Source organism: Orcinus orca, chromosome 2, assembly GCF_937001465.1.
Source record: "Orcinus orca chromosome 2, mOrcOrc1.1, whole genome shotgun sequence".
Classification (NCBI taxonomy): domain Eukaryota; kingdom Metazoa; phylum Chordata; class Mammalia; order Artiodactyla; family Delphinidae; genus Orcinus; species Orcinus orca.
In genome coordinates, this window is record NC_064560.1 from 178,950,003 (window position 1) to 178,975,050 (window position 25,048).

Here is a 25,048-nt window from a genome sequence, read left to right on the forward strand (position 1 = left end):
TCATTACAACATATAGCCTCTACTTATACATCCTTCAAGTATAATAGGGAGCACACTTAAATGGGCAGAGTAAGTAGTGGAGTTGACCAAAAAAAAAAAAAAAAATTAGTGTTGGGTTTGATGAAGGAAAGTGCAGCCATTACAAAAGCAAGGGAGGTTTGTCTCCATAGGGTGATGACTGTTGGAAATGGGGGATTATGGTCCCCTAGTACCATCAGAGGATGGAAATTCCTAAACTTTCCCTTAGGATTTTCTTCACTTTAAAGAAACTTTCCTATGCCAGACATTTACAATGCACCCCTCCCAGTAGAATTTGGTAGAGCACCTAAACCTCAAACAATTAAGGTAGCAAGGGCAACCTATAAGGTATAGATAAATAGAAACACAAAAAGCAATGAAAACTTGGTGGCTGAAGTAGGAACACCTGATGAATAGACATCCTGCAGCATTTATTGGGGATGCCACCTCCTACAGGAGTGGCCTATGAGGACACCTAGGCCTGTGGTCTGTACACACGTTATTAAATTGCCTAAACTGCCTCACATGTGTTGTCTAAAATATATGAATCAAGATTTTTTTGCCTCAATTACCTAGACTAAATCAACAACACAATCCACTCCATTCCATCCCATATCCATAATCATGGCATTAGGCTAAAGTTCTTATTTTTTTTTGGAAGGAGAGGAGAAATAAGAAGGGGACAGCAAAGCCAGGAGAGGAAACAGAAGTTAAACTCCCTTTTCTAACTTTTTTTTTTTGGCCACGCTGCATGGCATGCGGGATCCTAGTTCCCCGACCAGGGAGGGAAACCCAGCTCCCTGCAGTGGAAGCGTGGAGTCCCAACCACTGGAACGCAAGGGACATCCCCAAACTCCCTTTTATGAAGCAGGAATGGGAATGGGTGGGTTCCTGGATCCCTAGCATTCTTTCAGTCCACTCTCCCTGGTTTGGGCCAGTTAAAATGGCTACCATTTATCAAGAGGTACCTGAAATCTCTGCCACTACTCTAGAAGACCTAGGCAACTGCAAGACCCAGAATTGTCACCCCTGGGTATTTAAGCTACATTGTACAAGTGTCAGTTTGGGCTCCAAGGGGATCAGGGCTCTAGCCAGTCTTGGTTCCTGAAGGTAGAACCATGAATTCCCAAAGTCTAGATGTGCAGGCTCACCCAGGACAGCTCATTAATTTCATAATAACAGACCCTGCATTTTCCTGATTAAGTTTTCAATTTTTTTCACTAGTGTATGTTGGGAATTTATTCTACTCTAGCAGATCTTCCTTTTGTCTCTTGCATAAATCTAGGCCACATCTTGACCAAGATGACTAAACCACAGTGAATCCTCACCCCTGTGAAAACTGGGAAAGAAAACTGGGAAAGGATTGTGAATGCCTTTGCAAAATGCCCCAATGCAACACATTATTATACTAAGGAATTTTATTACAAATTTTCCTGGAATATATTTCAGGGCTCAATGCTGGCTGGAAGACGCCCTTATTTTTAAAACACCCTTTTCTATGTTTCTTTTTCTCCAGTTCCTTCTACAAGTCCTTCTAGATGGAGTTAAATGGCAAAACTTCAAGGTTTTACAGTTCAGTATATTTGAAGATTATACATTAGATACTATGATGCTTAGATCTTTCATTTACCAGCCAGACTATAAACACTTACAGTATGGGAAACCATATTTTATACCATTTGTATATATACCCACCGAAGGTAGGTTTTGATGTTTTGATGACTAGTGCTTTATTTACAACAACAGGTGCCCAAACATTCATTGGTGACTTTATTGTTGGTTATTTAACTGTCTGCTCACCCCAAAGAGGAAGAAATACAAAGAAATACAAAACGTATCTCCTATCCTCAGTTCTCTCAATTTTTATGAATTGGATTGAATTCTCCCCTCTAAAAATCATCGACATATTTTAGTGTCTTTATGACTGCTTTGGCCTTCTTAGTCCCAACTAATAGACACTCTGTAAATACATACTGATTAAATGGGAGACATTCATCTTCTTCTCCATCTAAATCTTGCCCATCCTCCTAGGTCAATTCAAGTCCTTTTAAACTCCACAAAGTCTCCCCTGAGAGCTCTATCCTTTCTCTGAACTTGTTTTTAATGTTGTACCTATCCGATCACTTATTGAGGTGCCCCTCATTTTTAGGGAAGTTAAAAATAGTAGCCATTGAATTAATTTCTGTATATTCTCAGCATTTCTTGCTGTCCTTCTGGTAACAGACACTACTCCCTTGACAACAGAGTGAGCATGTTACACAAGCTGGTCCAGCTCAAGTCCTTCCCTCGGGATAGGTTCAAACTCTATCTGAGCCACCTGATAGTTAGAATAAGTGAGGAGCTTCCCCCAGCCAGGTTACCCAGCATAAGGAGAAGCTGGTCTGAAAGAAAAAGCTGACACCCAAAAAAGAGAAGAGACAAAAGACCTAGCAAGCACTGAAGATTTCTAAGTCACTGGATTTTGCTGTCCCTGAGGTAAGTTTCATCCCAACTATTTGCAAGGTTTGGTTATATCAGCCAATATATTCACTTTTTTTTGTAGACTAACATCAGTTTGTCACTTGCAGTTTTGTTTTTGTTTTTGTTTTTGTTTTTTTGCGGTACGTGGGCCTCTCACTGTTGTGGCCTCTCCCGTTGCGGAGCACAGGCTCCGGACACGCAGGCTCAGCGGCCACGGCTCACGGGCCCAGCCGCTCCGCGGCATGTGGGATCTTCCCGGACCGGGGCACGAACCTGTGTCCCCTGCATCGGCAGGCGGACTTTCAACCACTGCACCACCAGGGAAGCTCTTGTCACTTGCAGTTTTGACGAATCCATGACAGGTGCCTTGAGTGAGTCACGTCTTTGTGAGTTTAGTTTTACTGCTTTTGTACATCCCATTGCACCTAGCACAGGGTGCACCCTGCAAGGAATAGAAACTCAGTCAGTAGTTATCAAAGTAATGATTCTTTAAATTTCCATTAAAATTCTGGAATATTATATGACACTACAAATATTAATTACTATGTGTAGGAAATATGAGCAAAAGTCTCAGATACTAATACTGTGGTTAAGTCACCTGTTTTGGGGAACAAAATGCACATATTTAACCATGTTGCAAATATATTCCTTGTCATTAACAGGCCACTGCCTTCACAAACCATTCTTATCCTTTATATCTTCGCATAGTGGAAAGTGCTTGATATAAATGTTTTCAGATGTTGATGTTTTTATCACACACTATTGTACTACTGATCATGTAACGAAGTATACACACACGCATATATATACACACACACACACACACACACACACATACATACATACAGTGTGTGTTATATGTACTGCTTTAACCAACTTCCTTGAAAGTTTTTTTATTGCACTTAGAAACTTGGGGTATAAATGTAACAAAGTAAAAGTTTGCTCCACAGTCTCTTTAACAGCCCCCCTTTCCATTAATTCTGTGTGCAACTTGTTCATGAATATGGAAAGTATCTGAAGATTTTCTTTTAACTTGTCTTGATTTCCTTGAAGACTCTGGCGCACAGCATGAGATTAAAATAACCTGGCATTGCTGGTGATTTTGCCCACAAATACCAAGGAATAAATATTAGAATGATGGATTCCCTTTCCCTTGTCAACCATGAACATATTCCAGCCAGGGGCAAGGTCTAGAGAGTAAGTTAAAAATAAACAAACAGAACCAAAGAGTAACCTTATTCTTTTTATTCAAAGTTTATTAAAATACAAGAACAAATTTAAAAGCACATGTACCACTCAGCACCAATATAATAACTGATTTCTACTGATAATCTCCAAAGCATTTCTGTTTCTGCAGCTAAGAAGCAGAGATATACACACACACATTCTCACCACATTTACCCAGTACTCATAGCATCATGCCCCGAATATTCTCCTTGATAGGGAGGCAAAGATGGGCAGAGGCAAACGAATGTGACTCTATCCAACCACTAACTGAGTCGATGACTCTTTCGTCAGTAGTTATCATTTGCACACTAGTAACCTCTGCACATCCCAATCTCCCTGTTTGGGCGCCCGATTACTTGGGCTAGTGATAGAGTCTGGTGATAATGTGACGCAAATTTAAACAAAACTGGCCAACGTTCCCTACCCAATATCTTTTAATTGCTTTGGTTATAAAGTACTGGATACGAATGTCTTCACATCTTCCAATCTTAACACACACAAAAACCACACCGACCAGTGACATGGTCTGGAGAAGTCTTGAAACAATTTTATTTCTTTGCCACTCCCCTCTGGGGTCTTCTTTCATTTACGTGTTCACCTATTTGCTTTTCTGGGGGAAAAGGGGAGTTTTGTGCCAAAATAGTGACTTCATTAAACATCTCCTGGGTCTTCGAAGTCTCTGCAGCAAATAGTAAATGAACTCCCTGGAGTTCTAGTGCAGCTGCCCAAGATGGGCAGAGAGCCCCAACTTGCACGAGCAGTATTGTTTGGAGATCTGTACATGTTTGCTTTCTATTGGTTCAGACTCACCTTGGAACAGAACTGGATCTTAAGTCTGAGACCTTGCTTCTAGTGCTATCCAGAACAGAAGGCATTAGGAAGTGGCCCAATGTTTTGCTAAAGTCACTCAATGACACTCATCAGCCCTCCTCCAAAGGTGAGAAGTTTCTTTTCAAATCTTCCAGGATCAGTAGACCAAGCCCTCAGGGCCTAGTTCTTCCCAGTTAGCAACTTCCTGGATCTCCAAGTCCCTGTCCCCCTTCTTTCATAGGGGACCTCAGGACACTACCAAGACAGCGTGGGTCACCAAGCAGAGGTTGGTAATTATGCCCCATTTGGACTTACACAGGAAGACTGGGTTTAGCTTCTATTTTTAAGATAAAGGAAGAAGTACAGAGGAGGTTGTAATATAACTAAAAACATTTTAGCTCTGATTTTTGGCAGTATCATTTTAAAAAAAAACTCCTGGAATTAAAAATCTTATTGTTAATCTCCACTGCTCAGAGACATAACATTGGGTATATTCTGAAAAGCTCTAAGTGCTGGTAAAGGTTTTTATTAATTCTTCAGTGGGACAGAAGTTAGCGTCTACATTTTCCATTTTGCAATGGCCATGTGATTCTAATTAAGCTTATCTTCCAACTATCAATAAGAAATTAGGTAGAATAAAAGTCCATGTTTATCCTCTTACGATTTACAGAACAGGAAGTCCTGCACATCAGTGCGTTCTTCTTGCTGCGGACATGGCCCATAGTGCATGCTGAGGGCACCTTGTATCCAGCTGGGAGTTTTCCAAAAGGCGTAGACATTGCCTTTAACCTACCTCTCTGGTATTTTATGCATCAAGGCAGCACCCGTGCATGACCTCACCATATTTCATAATTTTTATTCAAGAGCCCAAAAAGTGAAATACACTCAGGCAAAATGAAAGACAGCAGGCCTTTCTTCTCTCCTTGATCACAGAATCAGCATTTCCTGGTTAATGGTAGGAGAACTTAACTAAATCAACAGACCATTTCAAAGTTGATGTTACCAAAAATCAGGGGTACATTCTATAAACAAGGTGAAGACAAAGGACCAGAGATCGAAAGTCATATGAGTTAAACGACTGTAACTTTAGCTATACAAAGCAAGAACAGCATTACTAACCTGCTTCTGAGGAGGTCAGTTACATTTTAATATCTGTATCAAACACTTCTACCCTACCATGCAGACATTTCAGTCATGCCCATTCAAGAAAGTCATCCTTGATTCCACTAATGTTTTCTCTAAGCAATAAAATAAAGTAAGTTTTGAATAGTTCCAAGACATAAGTCTTTCAAACACTAAATGTCTGAGTAAATCCAGATGTTATAATAATACCTAAAATTGCTTGGAAACTATTTCTACAATGGACAAGCTAATCCAGTTTAAAAGACTAAACTGATAGCTCCATGTAAACATAGCCTATGGGGTGGGGGGCAAATGTTTAAGTATTAACAAGAAGAAATCATATATATATGTTTATATATATAAGCTTATAATGTATAAGTTTATATATATATATAAAACTTATAATTTTTGCCTTGTGAGAATAGGAACTACAATTCTTCAAAGAAACATACCTTATAAAAGATAGGATAGGTAGGGTGGGTATTGACAATCTAATAATTTCTCTGAACATACCAGCTAAACATTGATTCTCCTCTATCTCAAATAATGAGTTCTTGTTAAGTTCATAAAAGATACATCACAGGAAATCATAAAAGTTCATGATGAGATAAATAAGTTACATAATTATAGGCTTATCCTAACTCTGATAACATCAAGCCATTCTACATATTGTAGGATTCCTGAGCTTTGTCAATTTACTTTCTCTTCTGGCCCCCTAAAGCCTTTCTTCCAGTAACTCTTCTATGTTCCACTGAACATATCTTTGTCCCTGATAGTCAGCCTATGCCTCTGTATGTTTACTTCCGCTGCTTCACTTCTCCATTGCCCTATCCTCAGGGAGAAGAATTGCACACACACAACCTTCTCTTTCTTTAAAAATATATCACAGCTGGGTAGTTTTCCCATCATCCTTTTCCCCAGACGACTAGCACTGCCTGCCTTAGCCAAATCTCATCCCCCCACCAGCATCTCTAACATCCTGTTCCCTTATTGTACATGTAGAACAAAGGGGAATTTTAAGGACAACAGTGTGAGTGGGCTGCCACCAATTCTTCATTTTTCTTCTCCTGGGTACCACATAAATCTCAACACCATTTTGAAGATAAAAATCAGTGGGGTCCGCCGATAAGCCTTGAGTCACAGAGTTTAACTATTGAGGACTCAGAAATAGTCTATTCTCAATGTGATTTTCCAGAAATTCATTAGATAATGTCACATTTTCAAAATTTGTTTCTTTGTGGGCGCATTTTGTAGAATTTAGAACAGTGGGAAACTTAAATGTTGCAGTTAAAAATAATCAGTTAAAATGGTGCTTTAATATCTAAACAATAAACTATGTAGTGATATGACTATTATGTTGTTCCATTAAAAAAAAATAGACCTTTGGTTCTTGTACACTCAGTTCCCACTTTTTTCTCATTTCAGGCAACTAGTTCAGGAAGGTAGTTTCAATTTTAGATATCTTTTTCTATTAGTTTTATTTTATGATTCAATTATTAATGGAATGGTCATAGGAACCTTTGATTGTACATATAAATATGGCCATATACTGTGATTTGATAACATCCTCAAATTTACAATAAAAAAATTAAGATACAAAATTGGTTGGTCTATTCTTTTGGAGGTTAGGATATTAGTTATTACTTATATTAGTTATGAGTAAAACTATAGTATCTTCATTTTAAAGAGAAATATGGTATATATTAAAATAGCATTATAAAAATGTACTATAGAGGCCTTAGATTACTATACCTCAGCTAAGAGGAACAAAGGAAAACCCAAGTCCAAATTCAAATATTAATGGGAATTCCATGGTACTGAGAATTGCCTTATAGCAAAGCCTCCAAAATCACTGATGGGAATTGTCTCAAACTTACTCTTCTTCCATTTTGCTCCTGAAGAAACCTTGTTTGTTTTCACCTATCATTCATTATAGTTCACCTACTTTGGGAGAAAAACAGTGCTGCAGCTGAATGGCCAGGGAACCTACATCCCACAGCAGCTGAGAATGTGTATATATAAAATATATACTGCTGAGCTCAGCATTCAGAGAACACTGCCATAGAGACCGAGACCAAGAAGGAGTGGGACCAGAGCAAAATCGTAGGGATGGAGAAGGATAGACCAGCACCACTGGACCCACTGGTTTTACCTTTCATCAGCATCATGGGGTATAATTCACCTACTGAAAATGTACACGCCACAAACATGTTTCAAAAAGTAATACAAATATTAAAGCGTCTCTTCCCTCTCAATCTCTCCTTCTCCTCAATCTAGGAGTATATGATAAATACATTGATTTCATACGTATATTCTTGATGCTATTTTAGTGGAGTTTCTTCTTTTTCTAGCTTTGTGTATGTTTCCATGTTTCTGTGACTAACAAATTAGTCCCACTCTCTACAGTTGCAAGGTGAAGCACTATGAAGTCTCCTAATCTTTCTGCCGCCTCCTTTTCCTAGCTTGTCAATTCGATTTTCTTCTAGCACTTTCCCCACCTGCCTAGAAAGTAACCATCAGAGATCAGATGATCATTCTAACCCTCCAGGTAGGGACCATTCTTGGTATCTGCAAATATAGCTGCGAGTTCTGGGATATTTAGACTGGCATAGAGCACCACATGGCTAGAAACTAGAAGATCAGAGACTACTGTGACATGTTAAACACCAAGGTCCTAACCACACGGCCTGGGCTTGAAGATTCATTATAAGTAAACATTTGGGAATTATCCAGTTGGGCTCTATCCATGCTGAAGAAAGCCTAAGCAATACCCCATATAGTAACAAGGATGGTAGTTATTCAGGTAAGTCTTTTCTTCAGGTCCCAAGGCATGAATCAGAGGTATCACTTCTTTTTCAGGGCAGAAAGGAACACATGCTGAAACAAGGTTTCTTCCTCTCCATCTTGGGATCTTTTCATTCAGGGCTTTTCACCAGGAAGAGAAGTAACGGGGCTACTATTTAGCCAAAAGCCATTTAAGTGGTGAAAGTAGTATCGAGATGTTAGAGGTTTATGTTCTTCTGACACGTAAATTCCTGTCTTTCAGTGAGACAATGGGACTCAGTTGAAATAGTGGATTCAGTTCTTAGTTTCCTTGTCTTTACATAACTTAAAAAAAAAAATCTCTGTTACAATCATACCTTTAACCAGCTAATCTAGCTTTCATCTCTTGCTGAAATTCTTCTCCAGCCAACGCCGGACTTCTTGAAGGTTGTAGTAGAAGGGGCCCTTTCCTCCCAGATAAGCAATTTTCTGTCTCTGCACAATACACACACGTTCAAAGGCTACCCCATAAGCGACATTGGCATTATTGTCCATGCGGTCAGCCACAACTCGGCACTGGGGCGGCAAGGAGAAACGCTCCATTAGCTGGTGGGCTGCTGCACATCGGTCTTCCTGGTTCCGGTGCTTCTTCACCTCAAAAGACAAAGAAGAATCCCCAGGCACCGCCCAACCATCTGAAGGATGAGCCTCATCAATGTAGACCAACAGGAAGTCAGCCACTGATGAGAACTCTTCCACCAGTTTGCTGAAGGCTGGCAGCTGGTTAGTAAAAGGAGGTCAAGTGGCTGAGCCGAAGTTGACCACCAGTGGGCGCTCAGGGCTGGCAAAGTCAAGGAGGTGGCACTCAGCTCCATCAACTGTTTTCTCATGGGCACCATTTCCACTGCTGTCATCTCCTTCAGGACTGGAGACATGCACCACACTGGAGTTGGGAGCATCTTCACCCAGTTTCACCTGGTGGTGAAAAAAAGAAAGAGGGAGAGAATACCACATTGAACACATTGTCACTTTAATTCACTCTGTATAGAAACAACTGGCTCTAATAAAATGTGGTATTTCCTTCAGAGGATATGGTAAACATATATTGATTTGAGTAAAGAGCCATTGTGGCAGGTAATATAATGAATGGCCCTGAAGAGAATAAAAGTCCTTTTCATTCTGTATAGTCACTAAAGGTAATTATTTTCATGATTGAAGGCGCTGCAGTTAACTCTCTTCATAATTAAGTTGAGACTGGTATTCTTTACTATCCTTATTTTGTGTCAGTGCTTAGCACACAATATACAACAAATGATTAATTGCCTTCATTTTTGTGGGGTTTTTTGTTTTTTGGCCGTGCCCTGCAGCATGCAGGATCTTAGTTCCCCAACCAGGGATCGAACTCGTGCCCCCTGCAATGGAACTGCGGAGGCTTAACCACTGGACCACCAGGGAAGTCCTTGCCTTCATTTTAAAAGTAAAAAGTGAATGGTCCACTTTAAAATAAATTATCAGAATTGTGGGACATAGTACCTCTTTCTGTATTCCCACTTCTGAATTCTAAAGTACTCAGAAAAGACCTTTATTTTCTTGCCTGATACTAAGTCATTTAAGCTCAACCAATGGACAAGGGTACCAGTGGGCTCTATTCCTGCCCAGAACTAGAAAACCGGGGGTCCACCATTTATAAGAAGAGCTACTCCCATTTAATCTCTTCAGTACTTCAGCTTTCCCATCTGTAAAATGGTGATAACAACCCCTATCTTCCTCATACGGTTATAGGAGGATGACACAGGAAAAGAGCTTTGTACACTATAAATCATTGTGGGTGTGTAGTTTGCCATTATAGATGCCGCCCAAAAATGTGAAACAGAATACTATTTTCCTGACCAATTCTCTGTTTGAAAAAATATCTACTGTTAGAAGTGATTTGAGCTCTCCTCAGTGTGACATCCTTCCCAAAGACTTCTATGGCTACTGAATACTTTGGGGTTCTTTTGACTAGAACCTCGCCATTTCCATTAAACAAACAAATGAGTGAACAAAAACATAAAGTTTTACTTTCTGCAGAATTCTACTTTTAATTTCTCATATTACATGTGTTTTTTGTTGGTTTCACTTTTTTAATCTAAGAAGTCACAAACCATTTACTTTTCTACCACACATTTTATTATCAAGTTCCTCTGAATTATAAAATACTCAGGCAGAAGAGGTATAGAGGAAAATTGTTCCAGGTACCCTCTTTGCACGTAGTTTAAATTGTTGAACACAGACTGAAAGGAAGTTTGCTGGTCTTTGAATCTGTAAACTGATAATAAAAAGCAGGCAACATAAAAGAGCCAATTACTTCAGTTTGAATTAATACAATTGGATCTTCCCCTAGAATGCTTTAATCAAAGCCAGTAACATTGGGGACAACTTACAACAGTATAGCTGATTTTTATACACTATCCTTAACATTATAAAACACTTCCAACTGGATCGACTTTTTCCCCTCATATAAATACCACCACATACAACATTGCTGTTAATTGAAGTCACTTAGAAGTGAATTGTTAAAAACTCAACAATCCGAACTGATAAAAAAAAAAAAGCACTCAAGGGCTTTTATTCAGAAGCTTCTATCTGATGTTAATGCATAACTCATTTTCACTGCAGAGGAAGAGGTAAAGAAGCCCTTTCTCTCCCTTGTGAAAAACCCTAGCAGGGCAGGTCTGAAACAAGTACTGTTAGTTTTCTAAAAGAAACCTTAGAATAACAAACTTCTTTCTTAGAGAAGGACGCTGTTGGTGTGGTTTAAATAAGTTCATTTGTTTTCAGTCACTATCAGGAAGAAAGTTGTTTCATTTGTATTTTCTTGGTTAATTTGCAAGTGACACTAGGTGAAGAAACCGAATAAGCCACTTTTAGCTGGACTGTTTTATATGAGCTAGACTTGTCTCTGAGGTTTTAAAATATACTTAAAATTTAAAGATATATACCTTTTAAAGGTATTATAAACTTTTAAATCTATGGGTTCTTTTTGTACTTCTTTGTAGATTTAGGTAATAGGTAGCGTTACCATCACCTTCTTGTTAGATGTTTCCCACGTCAAATAGCAATAATGATTCTAGGACGGCTGCTTTTAACAATATTGTTGTGCTGTGTTTTGCAACACACTGTGATATAACGATCTGAATGCATTCAGATCAGTCTGAATCCATTAGTTGTTTTAGCAACTTCTCATTAAGTGAGCAACCCATACACAGGAGAAAAATCATCTCTGGACTACAGACTTGGAGGTTCTTGGTAGGTAAAAACATCCACCTGCATTTCTGAGTCATTTTTAAGAATTCTGAGCAACTGTGCTGCCTTGTTAAATGGGCCTCTGTCGCCCCTGACTCTCACCCAAGCTGAACTGTTGATCCTTGCATTATTCCTGATTATTCAACTGAGTAATCTAATCTGACTTCAGTCACAGGTGACACTCTTGTTACCTGTAATTAATTTTCTTGGAAAGGTAAAGCACCTTCTCCTTCTCCTTAGTGACAATGTATCATCCAGCCACATAATTCTTTTCAAAATACAAACAGACTAGTTCAACTTAGAAAACTTAGAACAAGTACAACATCTTAACTTTAAAATCAAAAGTGAGGAAAGTTACCAAGTACGTAATGCTCTTTGGTATTTGGGGGAGGGGGGTGGTGGGAGGTGTTGGTATTTTGTTAAGCTGGGGGAAAATTTATACATACACTTTAAAATTTTTTATTACATACATTATTGTTACTATTAATTGTTGCTATAATCCTAGGTAGAGGTCAGTGAAGAATTTTAGGCTTAATAATAACCTTAACCTACACTGAACACAATCACATTTGGGTGATGGATGAGCTAACTGAGGCAGCTTATTTAGAAGAGCGAATCCTGGATCCCACTGTAGAGTACCGCCACGATCGACACCTAATGCTGTTGATCTGTTCTTGATTATCCCAGCTGGTCAGTGCGTAAAATGAAAGTAACCAAATCCTCTTCACTTTGTTGAGCAGCCGTAGGACTTGACTGCAGGTTAGAATGTCATAAACAGAATTATCCTTTTAATGAGCATGACTAGGTAAGAGAAAATGCACAGGTAAGAACAGTGCTATTAATAAAACTACAAGGGAAAAACACACACCCATTTTTTGGAAGTCCAGATGTGAGTAGACCAGTAGTCTGCTTTTATAAGTGTCACAGACTAATCATAAAATTTGTCCATCTTTGCTAAAAACTGCTGATAGAGGACAATTTAGCAAAATAAAGAAAAAAAAACTTTAACAATTAAAAAAGTGCAAGTCTGTCTTAAACTGAAAAAAAAGAATCTTTTAGAAGGACATTATTGTTCATTTCTCGTCTTCCTATTCGGTCACCATGAAAATTAAATACGTATTGTGACCAAAGTTACAAATGGAGAGTTTCTTGGTTTGCTTGGCTTTTCACCCTGCTGAGATGGAATGGGAGAACCACCATTGTCTTCAATGATGGAAGATCTTTGCTTTCCTCAGGAGCAAATCATTCCTTGACAAAAAGCCAGAATGATGAAGAAAATAAAGTTGGTCCCATAATAACATTTAGGCTGCAGGAAAGAAGCTCGACAAAAACAGGTTATCCCCTGGTACTCCCAAACTTTGTTTTAATTTCCCACAGTGGCACAGAAAGTCTCCTGGCCACAAGTTACCTATCATCTTAATTTCTCCTTCTTAGAGGGTTTGTGTTTGGTTTTTGTCCTTAATGAGACATATTTGCCAAAGAGGCATTCAAAAGGCATTTTTTACTCTTGCGGAAGAGTAATTAGGTCGGTACCTCTTTCCCTGCCAGCATTAGCCGCTCTAAAGAGAACCCTGCCCAGTATTTAATGCCCAAACACAAGCATCATTTCCACTAATTGGTCTTGAAGTTCCGATGTTCCCAAAGGGTCTCTTTATTTTGCAAGGATCAGAAAGGACATACGTAAAATGTAATATCGTCATCACTGACTTTTCTCTCTCTCATCTGCACTATTACGGTTGTCCTTTCTTATGTTTTTATAATCAACATGAACACAACACCAACAAGGGAGGAAAATAAAGGGTTTGTATTTTTACAACAGAAGACATCTCTGGGCCAAGCTCAAATGTTGTGATAGCCATATTTATAAATATGAACAAGAATGTAAATATATGACATATATTTGATTCCCTTGATGATGGGATTCCTTTTGCTGACAGTTTTCAGTGCATGGGGAAAAGGATAATGCTGCTTTAGCATGTGGACTGTGAAATGCAGGGCAAGGGGAAAAAAAAGAAAGAACCATTCATCAAGGAGAAGCTGGAAATAGAGCATATACTACTAACCTTGTTTTTTTTTTCTCTTCCACAGCCTGAGAAAGGCTCCTGGACAAAATATCACCTAATCTCATGATAGAAAGCAAAGCAGATGATAAAAATGGGGTAGGTATGTGGCAGAATTATTTTTACACATCCTTTTTGCTCTCCAAAGCCCTGGAATGGCTTTATTAACTGTCAGGAAATTTCAAATTCTTTGACAATAATGACCAGCCTACATCAATGTCCTTACAAATGTGGCCAAACAATTATTAAGCAGCATTTTAACCATTTATATTCAAATTGGCCCAATAAATCAGCTTTGAAGGATAAGCTACCTACTCCTTCCTCTGAGTTCAATTCCCTGTTAGCTATTCTCTTGTTGATTTGTAACTTGAAAAATATAGCTCTAAGCTCTATCACTTCCCAGTGTTTTATCCAAGTGATGGACAAGCTCTGGCTGTAGCCTTCTTTGTGTTCTTTTCGGAATGTTTCTTTCTTAAAAGAGCCATTTTCCATTGTAGAAACGAGTGTCAAAAGGCTGAGGTGAATGAAGAGGAGGAAGAGAATGTTAAAGAGACCCTTTCAAAACCAAAATTATATGTTCAAATGAATATGTTTTCTGTGCCACAGCAATATTGACCATGTAGAAGCTAAACTGCTTGTCAGCATCTATACTGTGTGTTTACTTTTACACTTCATTTAGGTGGGAGCCAGGCTCCCAGACAGAGTAGTTTGTTTACTGGTTGTATTTTTGAGTCTTTGAGCACCAGCACAAGGATGCAGTGTTAGATGCAATGACACTGACTAGGGAAAACTTAAATAATAAACATCTGTTATACACCTCAGTCTCTCACAAAATTCAGTAGATTTTCTTTTTCCTCCAAATCTTGCATGGACCTCCCTCTAACCAAACCCAAACTGTCTTTAAAGGCTTCCCTATAAAGTTAATTTTAAATCCCATTCAACATTTTAATGAAGAAGGGTTTTTTGTTTTATTTTGTTCTAATTTGTTTACATTTCTTTGTTGCCTCTTGTAGGAGCCAAACACAGGCACAGCGCTTTTACTGCACTTTCTCTAAATAGCTTCCCAAGTATCTGCCATTCAACAACCGGGAGAATTGGAAATGACATGCCTCATCGTATGGCGTGTGCACATGCCTCACCCTGCAAAACTCCGTTTCTGGGGGTGGCAGCCTCAAAATAACGCAAGTCAGGATTGTGAAACACTGTGATGCCGTCTCAAACAGAGACTCCTCCAGTGTGTCTCTAGACAGGGCTACACCCAAAGGCAGTGGCACAGGTGACAGTAGCATTTGGGGAAGTGATTCAATCTGTTTCACAGATTCTGAGTGACCCTCAAGTGCCACCACAGCCGCGAACGCCCGCCCTTGCTACACTTGGAGACAGAAGGAGACCTAAACTCAGTGCAAGCTGTGTTCACCATGCTTCCATCCATCACACACCCAGTCCAGCCTTATCTCTGGACATATGGGTTCTTGTGTTGCTTCTTCTCCTGGCAGCTATTATATAAGTCATAAAAGCAAACATAATAATGTCAGTCATGAACTTGGTCACTAATCAAATCAGTAGACAGAAACAATACAGGAGAAGAATACACAAACCGTGTGCAAAAAGGAAAACAAATTACTCATCCTTCTCAGTCTCTCAGCGTAGGGATAACGAAATATTGCGACACAATGAAACACTATACATTGGTGAAAAAATAAACAAATGATCAAGTTTATTAGAGGCATTTGTTTCCTTTTCCCTTTTTATTTCAATAAGCTGCTTAATAGGAGAAACGACCTCACTTAATATTTGTGGGTAACATCAACCCCCATATTTTATGTGAGAATATACATGCATACAGGTAAAATTCTCCAAAGCAGTGCCTTTTCTTTTATAGGCAGAAGTCACTTGTCTTTGGAAAAAATAAGAGTTTAATATGCTGAGACCAAATAACTGACATTGCCCTGTTATCTCCTAACACCTATGAAATACAGGTATAGATGAGGGAACTTCCTAATTCATAACATGCCTGACATACTTGTGCGTGCACACCCCACCCTCCTCCAAATTCTCTACCCCCAGAACAAAATGTGAACATTTCACATTCAGCGTATGCATTTGTGGAAATGAAATGATCATCTCAGTATGTCCTTCCCACATCTCCCATTCACCCCATGTACATAATATAAAGTGAGTTTTTACTGTTAGAACTTTGAGCATCGTTTCGAACTATTATAAAGAAATTTTCACTTACTAAGAAGAGCTCTTACTATGTTCCTGTCTTTAGGACAACAAATGCCAACCTTCTGCAGGTTGCTCTCAATAACAAAGACATGTACTGTAGGAACACTTCCCTAATCCACCATGAGTATTCTCGTCTTGAACACTTATTTGATTTTCAATGGAAGGATCCTACTCTGGATTCCTTGCTACTAGAAATTACTTCTTTTCCATTCCTGGTGCATAGATTTTTTTTTTTAATTTTTATTTTATATTGGAGTACAGTTGATTAACAATATTGTGCTAGTTTCAGGTGTACAGCAAAATGATTCAGTTATACAAATACGTGTATCTATTCTTTTTCAAATTATTTTCCCATTCAGGTTATTACAGAGTGTTGAGCAGAGTTCCCTGTGCTGTCCAGTAGGTCCTTGTTGGTTATCTGTTTTAAATATAGCAGTGTGTACATGTCAATCCCAAACTCCCAATCTAACACTTCCCGCCCACCCTACCCCCCTTGGTAAGCCTAAGTTCCTTCTCTAGACTTATTTTTCTAGTATTTATTTATGGAGGACTCATTCTCCTTCCCCCTCTTATTCTGAGTTTTCCGGCTCTGTTTCTGAGGTATTGCCTGCCTATAGTACACCACTTCACTAGCTCCCATATTCTTCTCAAACTCCCTTCCTGGCATCTCGGACAAGGTCTCTCAATACTGTTAGGGAAAACCAAGAATGTCTGCTTTGATACTAGCTTTTGCCAGATGAGTCAATTCTTCCTAAGCCCAGGGACATTCAGGAGTCCCACGGGCACAGGGAGAGACAGCAAACTGACAAAGGACCAGTGCCCTTTCCTCTTTGCCCCTTAAGAAGATCTGAGCTGAGGATGCGTCACCATCTCCAAACAGCATGCTTCACTTAGAAACAAAGATCACTCTGGTTTTGAAAGGGCAGCCCCTGGGACGCAGCTTCTGCAGGTAAGTGAGGCGACTGCTACAGTGTTCCAGGCACCAGTTATAAGAGCTTTGAGATTGCCATGAACCATAGATTTATCTGCTCTTTCTAAGACAACTTACTTAACTTTTGAGAAATAAAGCAAATGTGGTTTCTCTAACAAAGTCTGGATTTTTGACAGCTAGTTCTCAGATCTTTCTTCTTCAAACAGATATCTAGTAAGTCCAGACTCAGTGCTTAATAACTGCTTCAAAAGGTTCTAATCCAAATCAAGGTAGATGATGGTGCACACAGGCTTGCTCTCATTAACTCTTACTTCTACCAGAAACGAAGCAGCCACTCTGCTAAATGATACCTGCTGTTATTATTTTGTGAAATCTTGCCAGCTCCCTGAGAGTTTTGAGTGGTGTTTTCTTTTTTTCTTGCTTTTTAATGCCTACCCATTGAACTGTCTTTCCTAATGCACCTCACATAGCCTTTCATCAAGCAAAAAATGCCAGTTCGTGACAAGAGCAGAATAAATGCAGCCGTCTGCCCTCCCCCAACACTTTCTGACTTTTCTCAAAGTTATTCTACAGGCACCAATACCTCCCACTCCAAAGTCACAGCAAGCCATTAACGACCCTTATTAGGAAGACTCCTTCTCAGGTCACGCAGTCACTGTGACTTAATACCTGTCATCCCCAGATCTACTGTGTGTGACAGGTGTAGAGAGCAGACACAGGAGCAACCTTGAGCATAACCGCTAGGCCCCCAAATAGGGCTGCACCGTTCTCACTCCAGTGCTCCAGCTGGCACCCGGCCCCCGGCCCCCCACATTCCAGCCCCTGCCCCGGCCGCCCTGCGGAGAAGCCCCTCTCGGCGCAGCTCACCTGTTTGTAGGCATCGAGAAGGAAGCTCTTCCAGATGCAGCGCATCCCCTCTGAGGTCAGCATGCGCCTCCACTCCCCGCGAGTGGACTTGGAGCGGCTCAGCAACAGCACCACGTGCTTGAGGAGAACGACCGAGTCATAGAGCGCCAGGAAGAGGCAGTTGGAGAAAAAAACTGGCAGAATCTGCAGTGTGATCAGCAAGTCTACGCTGAGGATGCCCATCTTCTCTGCCTCCTGGGTCAGTTGCCTTGTGCGCTCTGGTTCCCCTTCACCCTCTTATTTAAAAGGGGGGTGGTGATTGAGGGGGTGGGGGAGGGGAGGGGGGAGGTTGGGGGTGGGGGGAGAGGGAGAAAAACTAAATTAAAAGGAAGCCCAAGTTGTCTCCTTTTTCAAAGAAGCAGAAATGGCAAGACCAAGTCCAGTCTCTCCAGCCCAGCAGTTGGAGTGTGCCCATCAATTCATTCAATTCGGAGCTGCTGCTTTTTTTTTTTTTTTCAGGATTTAAGATGTTAAAAAAAAACAAACAAACTGGCGTACCCGTCCCTAATCCAGTTACCCCTCTCAGAGTCGGTTAAAGACAGGCAGTTCTACTTTCATTTCCAAGCACCTATGAGACTGTGGCAGAGATTGCAAAATTTTCTTTAGCTTTTCATTGTCTCTATGTTCAGAAACGTAGCCTGTTTCTTTCTAGAATTGCCAGAGTTTTTAAAATGTGCTTTAAGGGTAGTTTTTTCCCTTCTTTACTCCGTTTACACACACTTTCTGTTCTCCTTCTCCCAGCCTGTCTCACTCTCTCCCTTCCTCAGGAGCGACTGACTGACTTCTCTCTTTTTCCTCACTCCCTCTGGCTTTTCCTTCGTGCTATCTGTCTGTGGTGCAAAGTGCCTCTCTCTGCAGCCCAGTGAGTCTCCCTGAAGCCTTTTATACATTCCCTGGCTAATTGCTGCAATAGAGAAATGAAAGCCTAATCTTGGTAAAGATCTTGACGTCATTGAGAAAGAGGGCTTTACTTTGGCCAGGACTGCAGTGAATAGAAAAGCAAAACTCGGCAACTTTTTTTTTTTTTTTTTTTAGGAGGTGGGGTGGGGGGCAGAGGGACAGTGGAATTTTGCTTTGTGATTTAAAGAGAGAAAAATATTAATACCTTTGAGGGTTTTCAGGAAATGCTCCCAAACTTTGGGGAAAGTTACTTAATACAATGTGTAGATTGACAGGGAAACTCTCTCTCCTCTGATTATTATTATTGTTATTGTTTATTTATAAGGGGTTTGGGAAAGAAAGGATCCTGCAAGGCGAGTAGAAAAGAGGAAGATTAATCATAGATGGTCTCTGTTCTATTTCTTGGAAGATGTGAATGCTTACCTTCCATCTTTACACCTATATACTATGACTGTCTCCCGTCAGATTTGTGACCTAAGCTCTTTAAATATTTTTGAGTCATAACCTTATTTAAGAAAATCCAAAGTGAATTGTGAGGTGGAAAACTTTTAAACTCTTTGAGTACCACCACAGCACTTTTCTAAAGCTTCTTGTTGAAAATTAGTACAAGTTTTCTTTTTAGTTTTACTGAAGCTTCCAATGAAAAAAAGAAAAAAAAAGAAAATCTTCTAGACATGAAAGTAGCTGGGTGACCAGACCTTCTTTTAGTTCCATTTTGCCTATATGCAGATTACATAAAATTTTTATTAAGTGGCATTAAGCATAAGGATAAGAAATAAATTCTTTATAAGAGAACTCTTTAATTTCTGCAATTGCCCTGCTTCTGTTAACCTAGCCCCTAAGAGACCTGACACTTTAATGAACCTTCTTTTTGCTTGAAAAAAAAAATGTAATTAAATTTGTAGGTGGTTAAGAGCAGACTTTGAATTGGCTCAAGAGTCACACTGACCATTGCTCAGTGGCTTGCCTCTCCCACTAGCCTCCAAAACTGACAGGTACTTAGGCAGACAATGCTTTGGCAGAATGCCACGGCCCCCATCCCGTTCTAGTTTTCCTTCCTCACTTACCTAACAGATCACCTCTAGGAATTATGTTTTCTTGGAAGAAGGAGTGGCAAGTACAGACATTGGGGTGGAGATATAGAATGTAAATTGAAAATTAATTAGCTGACTTCTTCGTGTTCACGGAGATCTCATTAAGCATGAGTTAAGCAGTGGGTGCAAATATATGGTCAGTACATTTCTGTGTTTTGTCCCTGTGGTTAAAACCTGCAAGATCAGAGAACTAATTTAAAAGCCTAGAGTAGGGGTCATTAACTGGTGGGCCCATGGGCCAAATTCTGCATGCATATGCATTTTATTTGCTTGGCACAGTGCTTTTTGCCTTTAATAAAATAATTGAATGAGAGTGCCTTTCGGTTCCGAGAGACCAGAGTTTCCTGTCGGCTTTGTTCGCTGCTATCTCTCAGCAGTTAGAACCATGCCTGGCATGTAGTAAGTGCAAGGAAGGTGTCCTGAATGGATAAATGGGCCAGGCATGCATTGCTCCACACCAGGGGCACCATTCACATACCATATGTTGTGACCATGACTGGGGTACCCCAGAATTGTGTGCATCCTGGTGGACTTGGGTGTGGCCCTCCCCACTGACACAACCCTCACCATTCCCTATTGTCCTAAAAACCTGATTCCTTCATTTTTATCATCAGTTTAGCCCATGACAAGTTTTGGATTTGCATCCCATGGACTAAATTTTTAGAGAAGACTTCAAAGCCTAGAAAAATGAACATAAACCACATAGAAAAATATTTTTCCTATGACTAGCATACATTGTTAGCAAAGGATATTATTTGTATACATAATATATATTTACTCCATTCATTCTCTCAATCTTCTCCTTGTGGAAAAAAAAAAAGGACAAAAAAGGGAGGTGGCAACATGGTATTTTAACTGGTACAGATGGGAAAGCTACCGTGCCAGACGGAGTGCCAGCCAACAACGACAGAAGAAGGTGTGGACTCAGGAAATGACACTTCCACTCACCGCCCAAGCCTTAAAATCTCACCCCTTCTCAGACATTCATTTTGCCCTGTTTGAATTAAACCAGTGCTCCTTTAAGGTAGAGATTTCTTGGCAGCTATAAACCAATTCTCCCTCACTTGTCATTTGCTTTCAATGAGAGGCGTATGTTTGGAAATGGCAAGACAAGGAGGAGGATTGGTAGAGAATCAGAAAAAATGCCTTCTTTTTAAATGCAAAGTTCAAGGCACGTGCAGACTACAAATGGTTATAAATCAAAATTTTTTTCTTTTTACAAAGTCAGAAGTATTTGAGAGGTTTTTTTTTTAAAAAAAGAAGAACAAATTGGCAGATAGCCAATCTGATTGTGACATTTCTCAGATTTCTTCTGTCATTTTCTTTAAATGAATGAATAAATAAATCACAAAACCGAGAGCCTTTCTTTTACTTGTTAGACAGTCTGTCCAATCTAGAAATTACATTTCTCCAAAGCTATTTCTCTTTTTATACATGATTCACAACTGCTTGTTCTAATTATTAATAATATTTAGCACTTTATAGCACTTTGATCTTCAAGTAATTTTATACCAATTAAGTAACAAAAACAACCCATAAGGTGATAGAGTATGATTTGTCCCATCATGTAAATGAGAGAAAGTAGATCATCAAGGTTGTAAAGTCAGAGCTGGTGTTGGGATATTTTTCCCAACTCTAAACCTCAATGCTTTTCCTATATGACTATTTTATTGGTCCTGGTCGTAACTCTGAGAATGAAAACCCTTGCCCAAAGGATATCTGGGATTTCACATTTGTTTAATATTGCCCCAATTCAAGCTCCTGGTTCCATTTGAAAGGCTTGGATATCTTCTTGGTCATGTAAGTGTTCTTAGCAATCAACACTGTAACACTGTAATGAGTTAAATGCAAACCAATGTGTGGTATGTTGGTTGAATTTCCCCACACAATGCTGTACACAGGTTTTAAATTCCAAAGAGAGGTAGCCTAGAGAAAAATGCTTTAGGCTTTTTAATAAGAACAGAACCACTGTAAAATTGTTTAATTTTTTTCCCTTTTCATAGTTTGAGAGCAGCATGTCCTACCATAGCGTCCTTCCATTTGGAAAAATAAGCATATGAGTGATAAGGCTTCCTTTGGTCCACTTTTTGACTCTTAAATTTAGATTAAGAAAATGAAGTTGGATAACCTGAAAGCACACCTGGAGATTTCAAGGATGGAAGCTACCACTACTCTTTCCTTACTGTTATCTGAAGGCAGCAAAGGGCATTCAAGAACACTACGGAATTCATGCTGTGGATTTTCAAGTGGTCTTAGTTTCATAAAATTTTATTCCTTCCAATTCAAGTGATTTGCTAAATATAATTTTTGAATGGAGATTAAATTTTACTTTAATAAAAACTTGTCTAATAAATATATTATAAATCCAATAATGTCTGGTCAGGGCAGGTGCATTGATTCTGGGTTTGGAAATATGACTGCCGTACATATAACCCCCTGCCCCCCACTCAAATAGTGCGCCTCTTACCAGAGAAGGAAATCACAAACTGTACAACCTCCCATATCTAGTGACCCCTGACTGTGCTGAGAGTGAGTTATAATGAAGGGTTTACACCACAACTACTGAATCACTCAAAATTCCCTGTGGGCCCATCCATTCTACAAACACAGCCATGTTCCCTGCCCTGTGATGAAAGGAGAAGCTCAATGGATAAAACAGACAACCCCAGGGTAAACTCTGACACACCTTGAGCAAAGCAGCTTAGGGCTGGGGTCGAGAAGGCGGACGCTCTGGGTGGTATGAGAATTCTATCCCAACAGCCCAGCCGTTCTTAGGTCCCTTTGCAAGCCCTGGCAGAGAGCGCGGTCTGAGGTGTTAATGCATTCTTCCCTCAGGAACTGCTGCTGCTCTTTTTTCTTCCAGGCCACCTACTGGCAAAACAGAGAAGGAAAAGAAAAGGGAAAACACAGGAGGAGGGGAAAGCAGAAATGGAGAGAAGGAAGATGAGGAGGGTGGAGAGGAGAAAGAGGAATGTAGAAAAAAGGAGGAGATTCGATGAATTGCCTGCAGAGGCTGCCAGCCAGAGAGTCAATTAATGCCAATTGTGGCAATGCTTTTTGTGAGGAAGACAGCTGTCCAGAAACTGGATGGATGCCAGCACCGCATTTCACGGTGGCCACTGAACAGCTGTTAAGAGACAACAGCCTTCATTTGCTATTGACCTGATCTAGATCTAAACTGATGGCCAGTCCCCAACCCACCTGGTCAAACCTCTTTAGGTGCTATGAGGCTCTCTGAGTGTTAGTTTTGAGACTAGTTTATTAACCTCTAGAGACAGCAGGGTTGGATGGAGGGTAGTGGAATAGATGAGAAGAACACTCTGTAAAGTTATACATGGTGAATTCCTTCAGGACAAAAAGCCCTCAGAAGGAACAAATTGAACTCACCCTCTCTTTTCCAAAAATTTGACTCAACATCCTCATTCTCCCTAAATCCTTGACCCAATGCAATAGACCAAAAGAAACAAGGGAACATAATCAAAATCAGTCATCATTTTTGGAGCAACTTTTCCTCTACTTTGTTTCATTCCACAGCTCATAGGAAACCACCAGATGATATTAAGTTTTAAAATAAAGTAGGTCATACTTTATAAATGGTTTTATAGTAGCTTTTAAAAAAAATCCCTTATATATCACCACACTCATACGCTGAGTACATGAACACAGAACACGACAAAATGTATTAACATACACGCCAGTTCATGCCATTCCAGAAGTAATAATGTAGCTTGTTCCCACTGAGAGCAAAGGATGCCACACCACCTCTCTTAAGAATCAGTAGATACTAATGCACAGAGGAAATATTCTATTCCAAGCTCAGTGGAGATGGTGAAGCTAATAGAATTAACTGTAGCATGAAAAATCCATGTTTGATATGGGGGTAAGATACCTTCAATGAGGATGATTGTACAATGAGATATGCTACCAAGGGAGGTTATGGAAATGTTATCAGTGGACCTATTCTCAAGGTAAAGAGGGAAGCCCATAAGATAATCTCTCAAAACCTTTCAAGCCTCTGGTGCTATTAAGGTAATAGTTAAGAATAAGTTAATATATAACACATACATAAAACCGTCCAACTGGGCTAATGGCAGAATACCATAATCATAAATTATTGCTCCATGCCCATTTCAATTTTGAAGACTAATTTTTGTACAATTAAGTGAATCCTTATGCTTTTCTAAGGGAGAGTAGATGAGATGAGAAGACAACTCCTTAGATGTCTTCTAAGGAGAAAATATAAGACGTGAAATTCAAATCTATTTTTAAAATTCAGCCTCATTTATTAGATGGACCCTGGTATCTTTTATCAAGACACAACTACTTAGCTAAATGACTATTTAAAAAATAGATGTATACAAATTCCTGAATAGTCTTATTTTGTTTTCTGAAGGGAATTTTCTATCATGTTTTGAGGACTCAACATCTGCCTTCCCAAAATAGAAACAATACTCTTTATGATTGTTGTATTAGTAATGAGCTAAATGATACACAAATCTAAGACCTCAAATTCCTCAGAGCATAATCTCTATTGCTTCCTGGTAAATGTTAAATAACACCAGCTTACTCAAAAATTGGCATTCACCTCCTATCAAGAGATGTCTTATTCTGACAATCATCTGACTCAATCTATTTCTGGGGCCATACAGGTCCGTATGACCAAAAGCAAACCCCTGAACTGATTTCTCTACCTATAAAATGGAGCTAAAGATGTCTTCCCACATTTATCTCAGGTTGGTGGCTGAGATAGTCATAACATAGTCATGCTTTTAAGAAACTTAGTCTTTTTTAAAAAAATGCTCAAAATAAAAAGCAATCTTGGATGATGTTTATTCAGACCTGCCAATGTCAATAGATTCCCTCTAATAAAAACTTCTTTGGATAAAAAAAGTTCCTGGCAGGTCAGATCTGATTTTAGTATTAATTACCTACCTGCTCTACCTGACTTTAAGGAAATTTTGGTTACTTTGTGGAAAACAGGAAAGATTACCTGTAATTGGGGATGTTAGAAATGGGCAAATTTTGCCTAAAGAATGATAATAATCAACCTGAATCTTTGCCCAAACTCAAAGCTGAACTGAACCTGCTCGAGAGCCCTCTAGAAAAGCATGAACTTAACGATAAATTATTCACCACGTCACACTCCTGCACCTTCCATGATTCTAGGGAGAATAGAAAGAAAAGCTGCCCAGATACTTCCGATCCTAGAAAACAATTGTTCTCCTAAGTTTCCTGGACCAGAA

General features: G+C 39.5%; 1 protein-coding gene and 1 long non-coding RNA gene across 3 annotated transcripts; one reads left to right on the plus strand and one right to left on the minus strand.

The window, feature by feature from the left end:
- Positions 1-3,708: 3,708 nt before the first annotated feature.
- Positions 3,709-17,994, minus strand: DIO2 (iodothyronine deiodinase 2). Of its 2 annotated transcripts, none has more exons than XM_033416132.2 (2): positions 17,773-17,994; positions 3,709-9,375 (listed from the first exon to the last, which is right to left on the minus strand). In XM_033416132.2, exons 1-2 carry the CDS (start codon positions 17,992-17,994, stop codon positions 8,788-8,790), a joined length of 810 nt encoding a protein of 269 aa, XP_033272023.1. In that variant the 3' UTR covers positions 3,709-8,787. The 2 variants fall into 2 exon arrangements, with proteins under 2 accessions (XP_033272023.1, XP_004262346.2); XM_004262298.3 differs by having other exon boundaries at positions 8,749-9,375.
- LOC117198681 (uncharacterized) lies at positions 16,788-22,177 on the plus strand. Its single transcript, XR_004479908.2, has 3 exons — positions 16,788-16,923; positions 17,588-18,010; positions 21,910-22,177. It is a non-coding gene; the product is annotated as an uncharacterized LOC117198681 (long non-coding RNA).
- Positions 22,178-25,048: the final 2,871 nt, after the last annotated feature.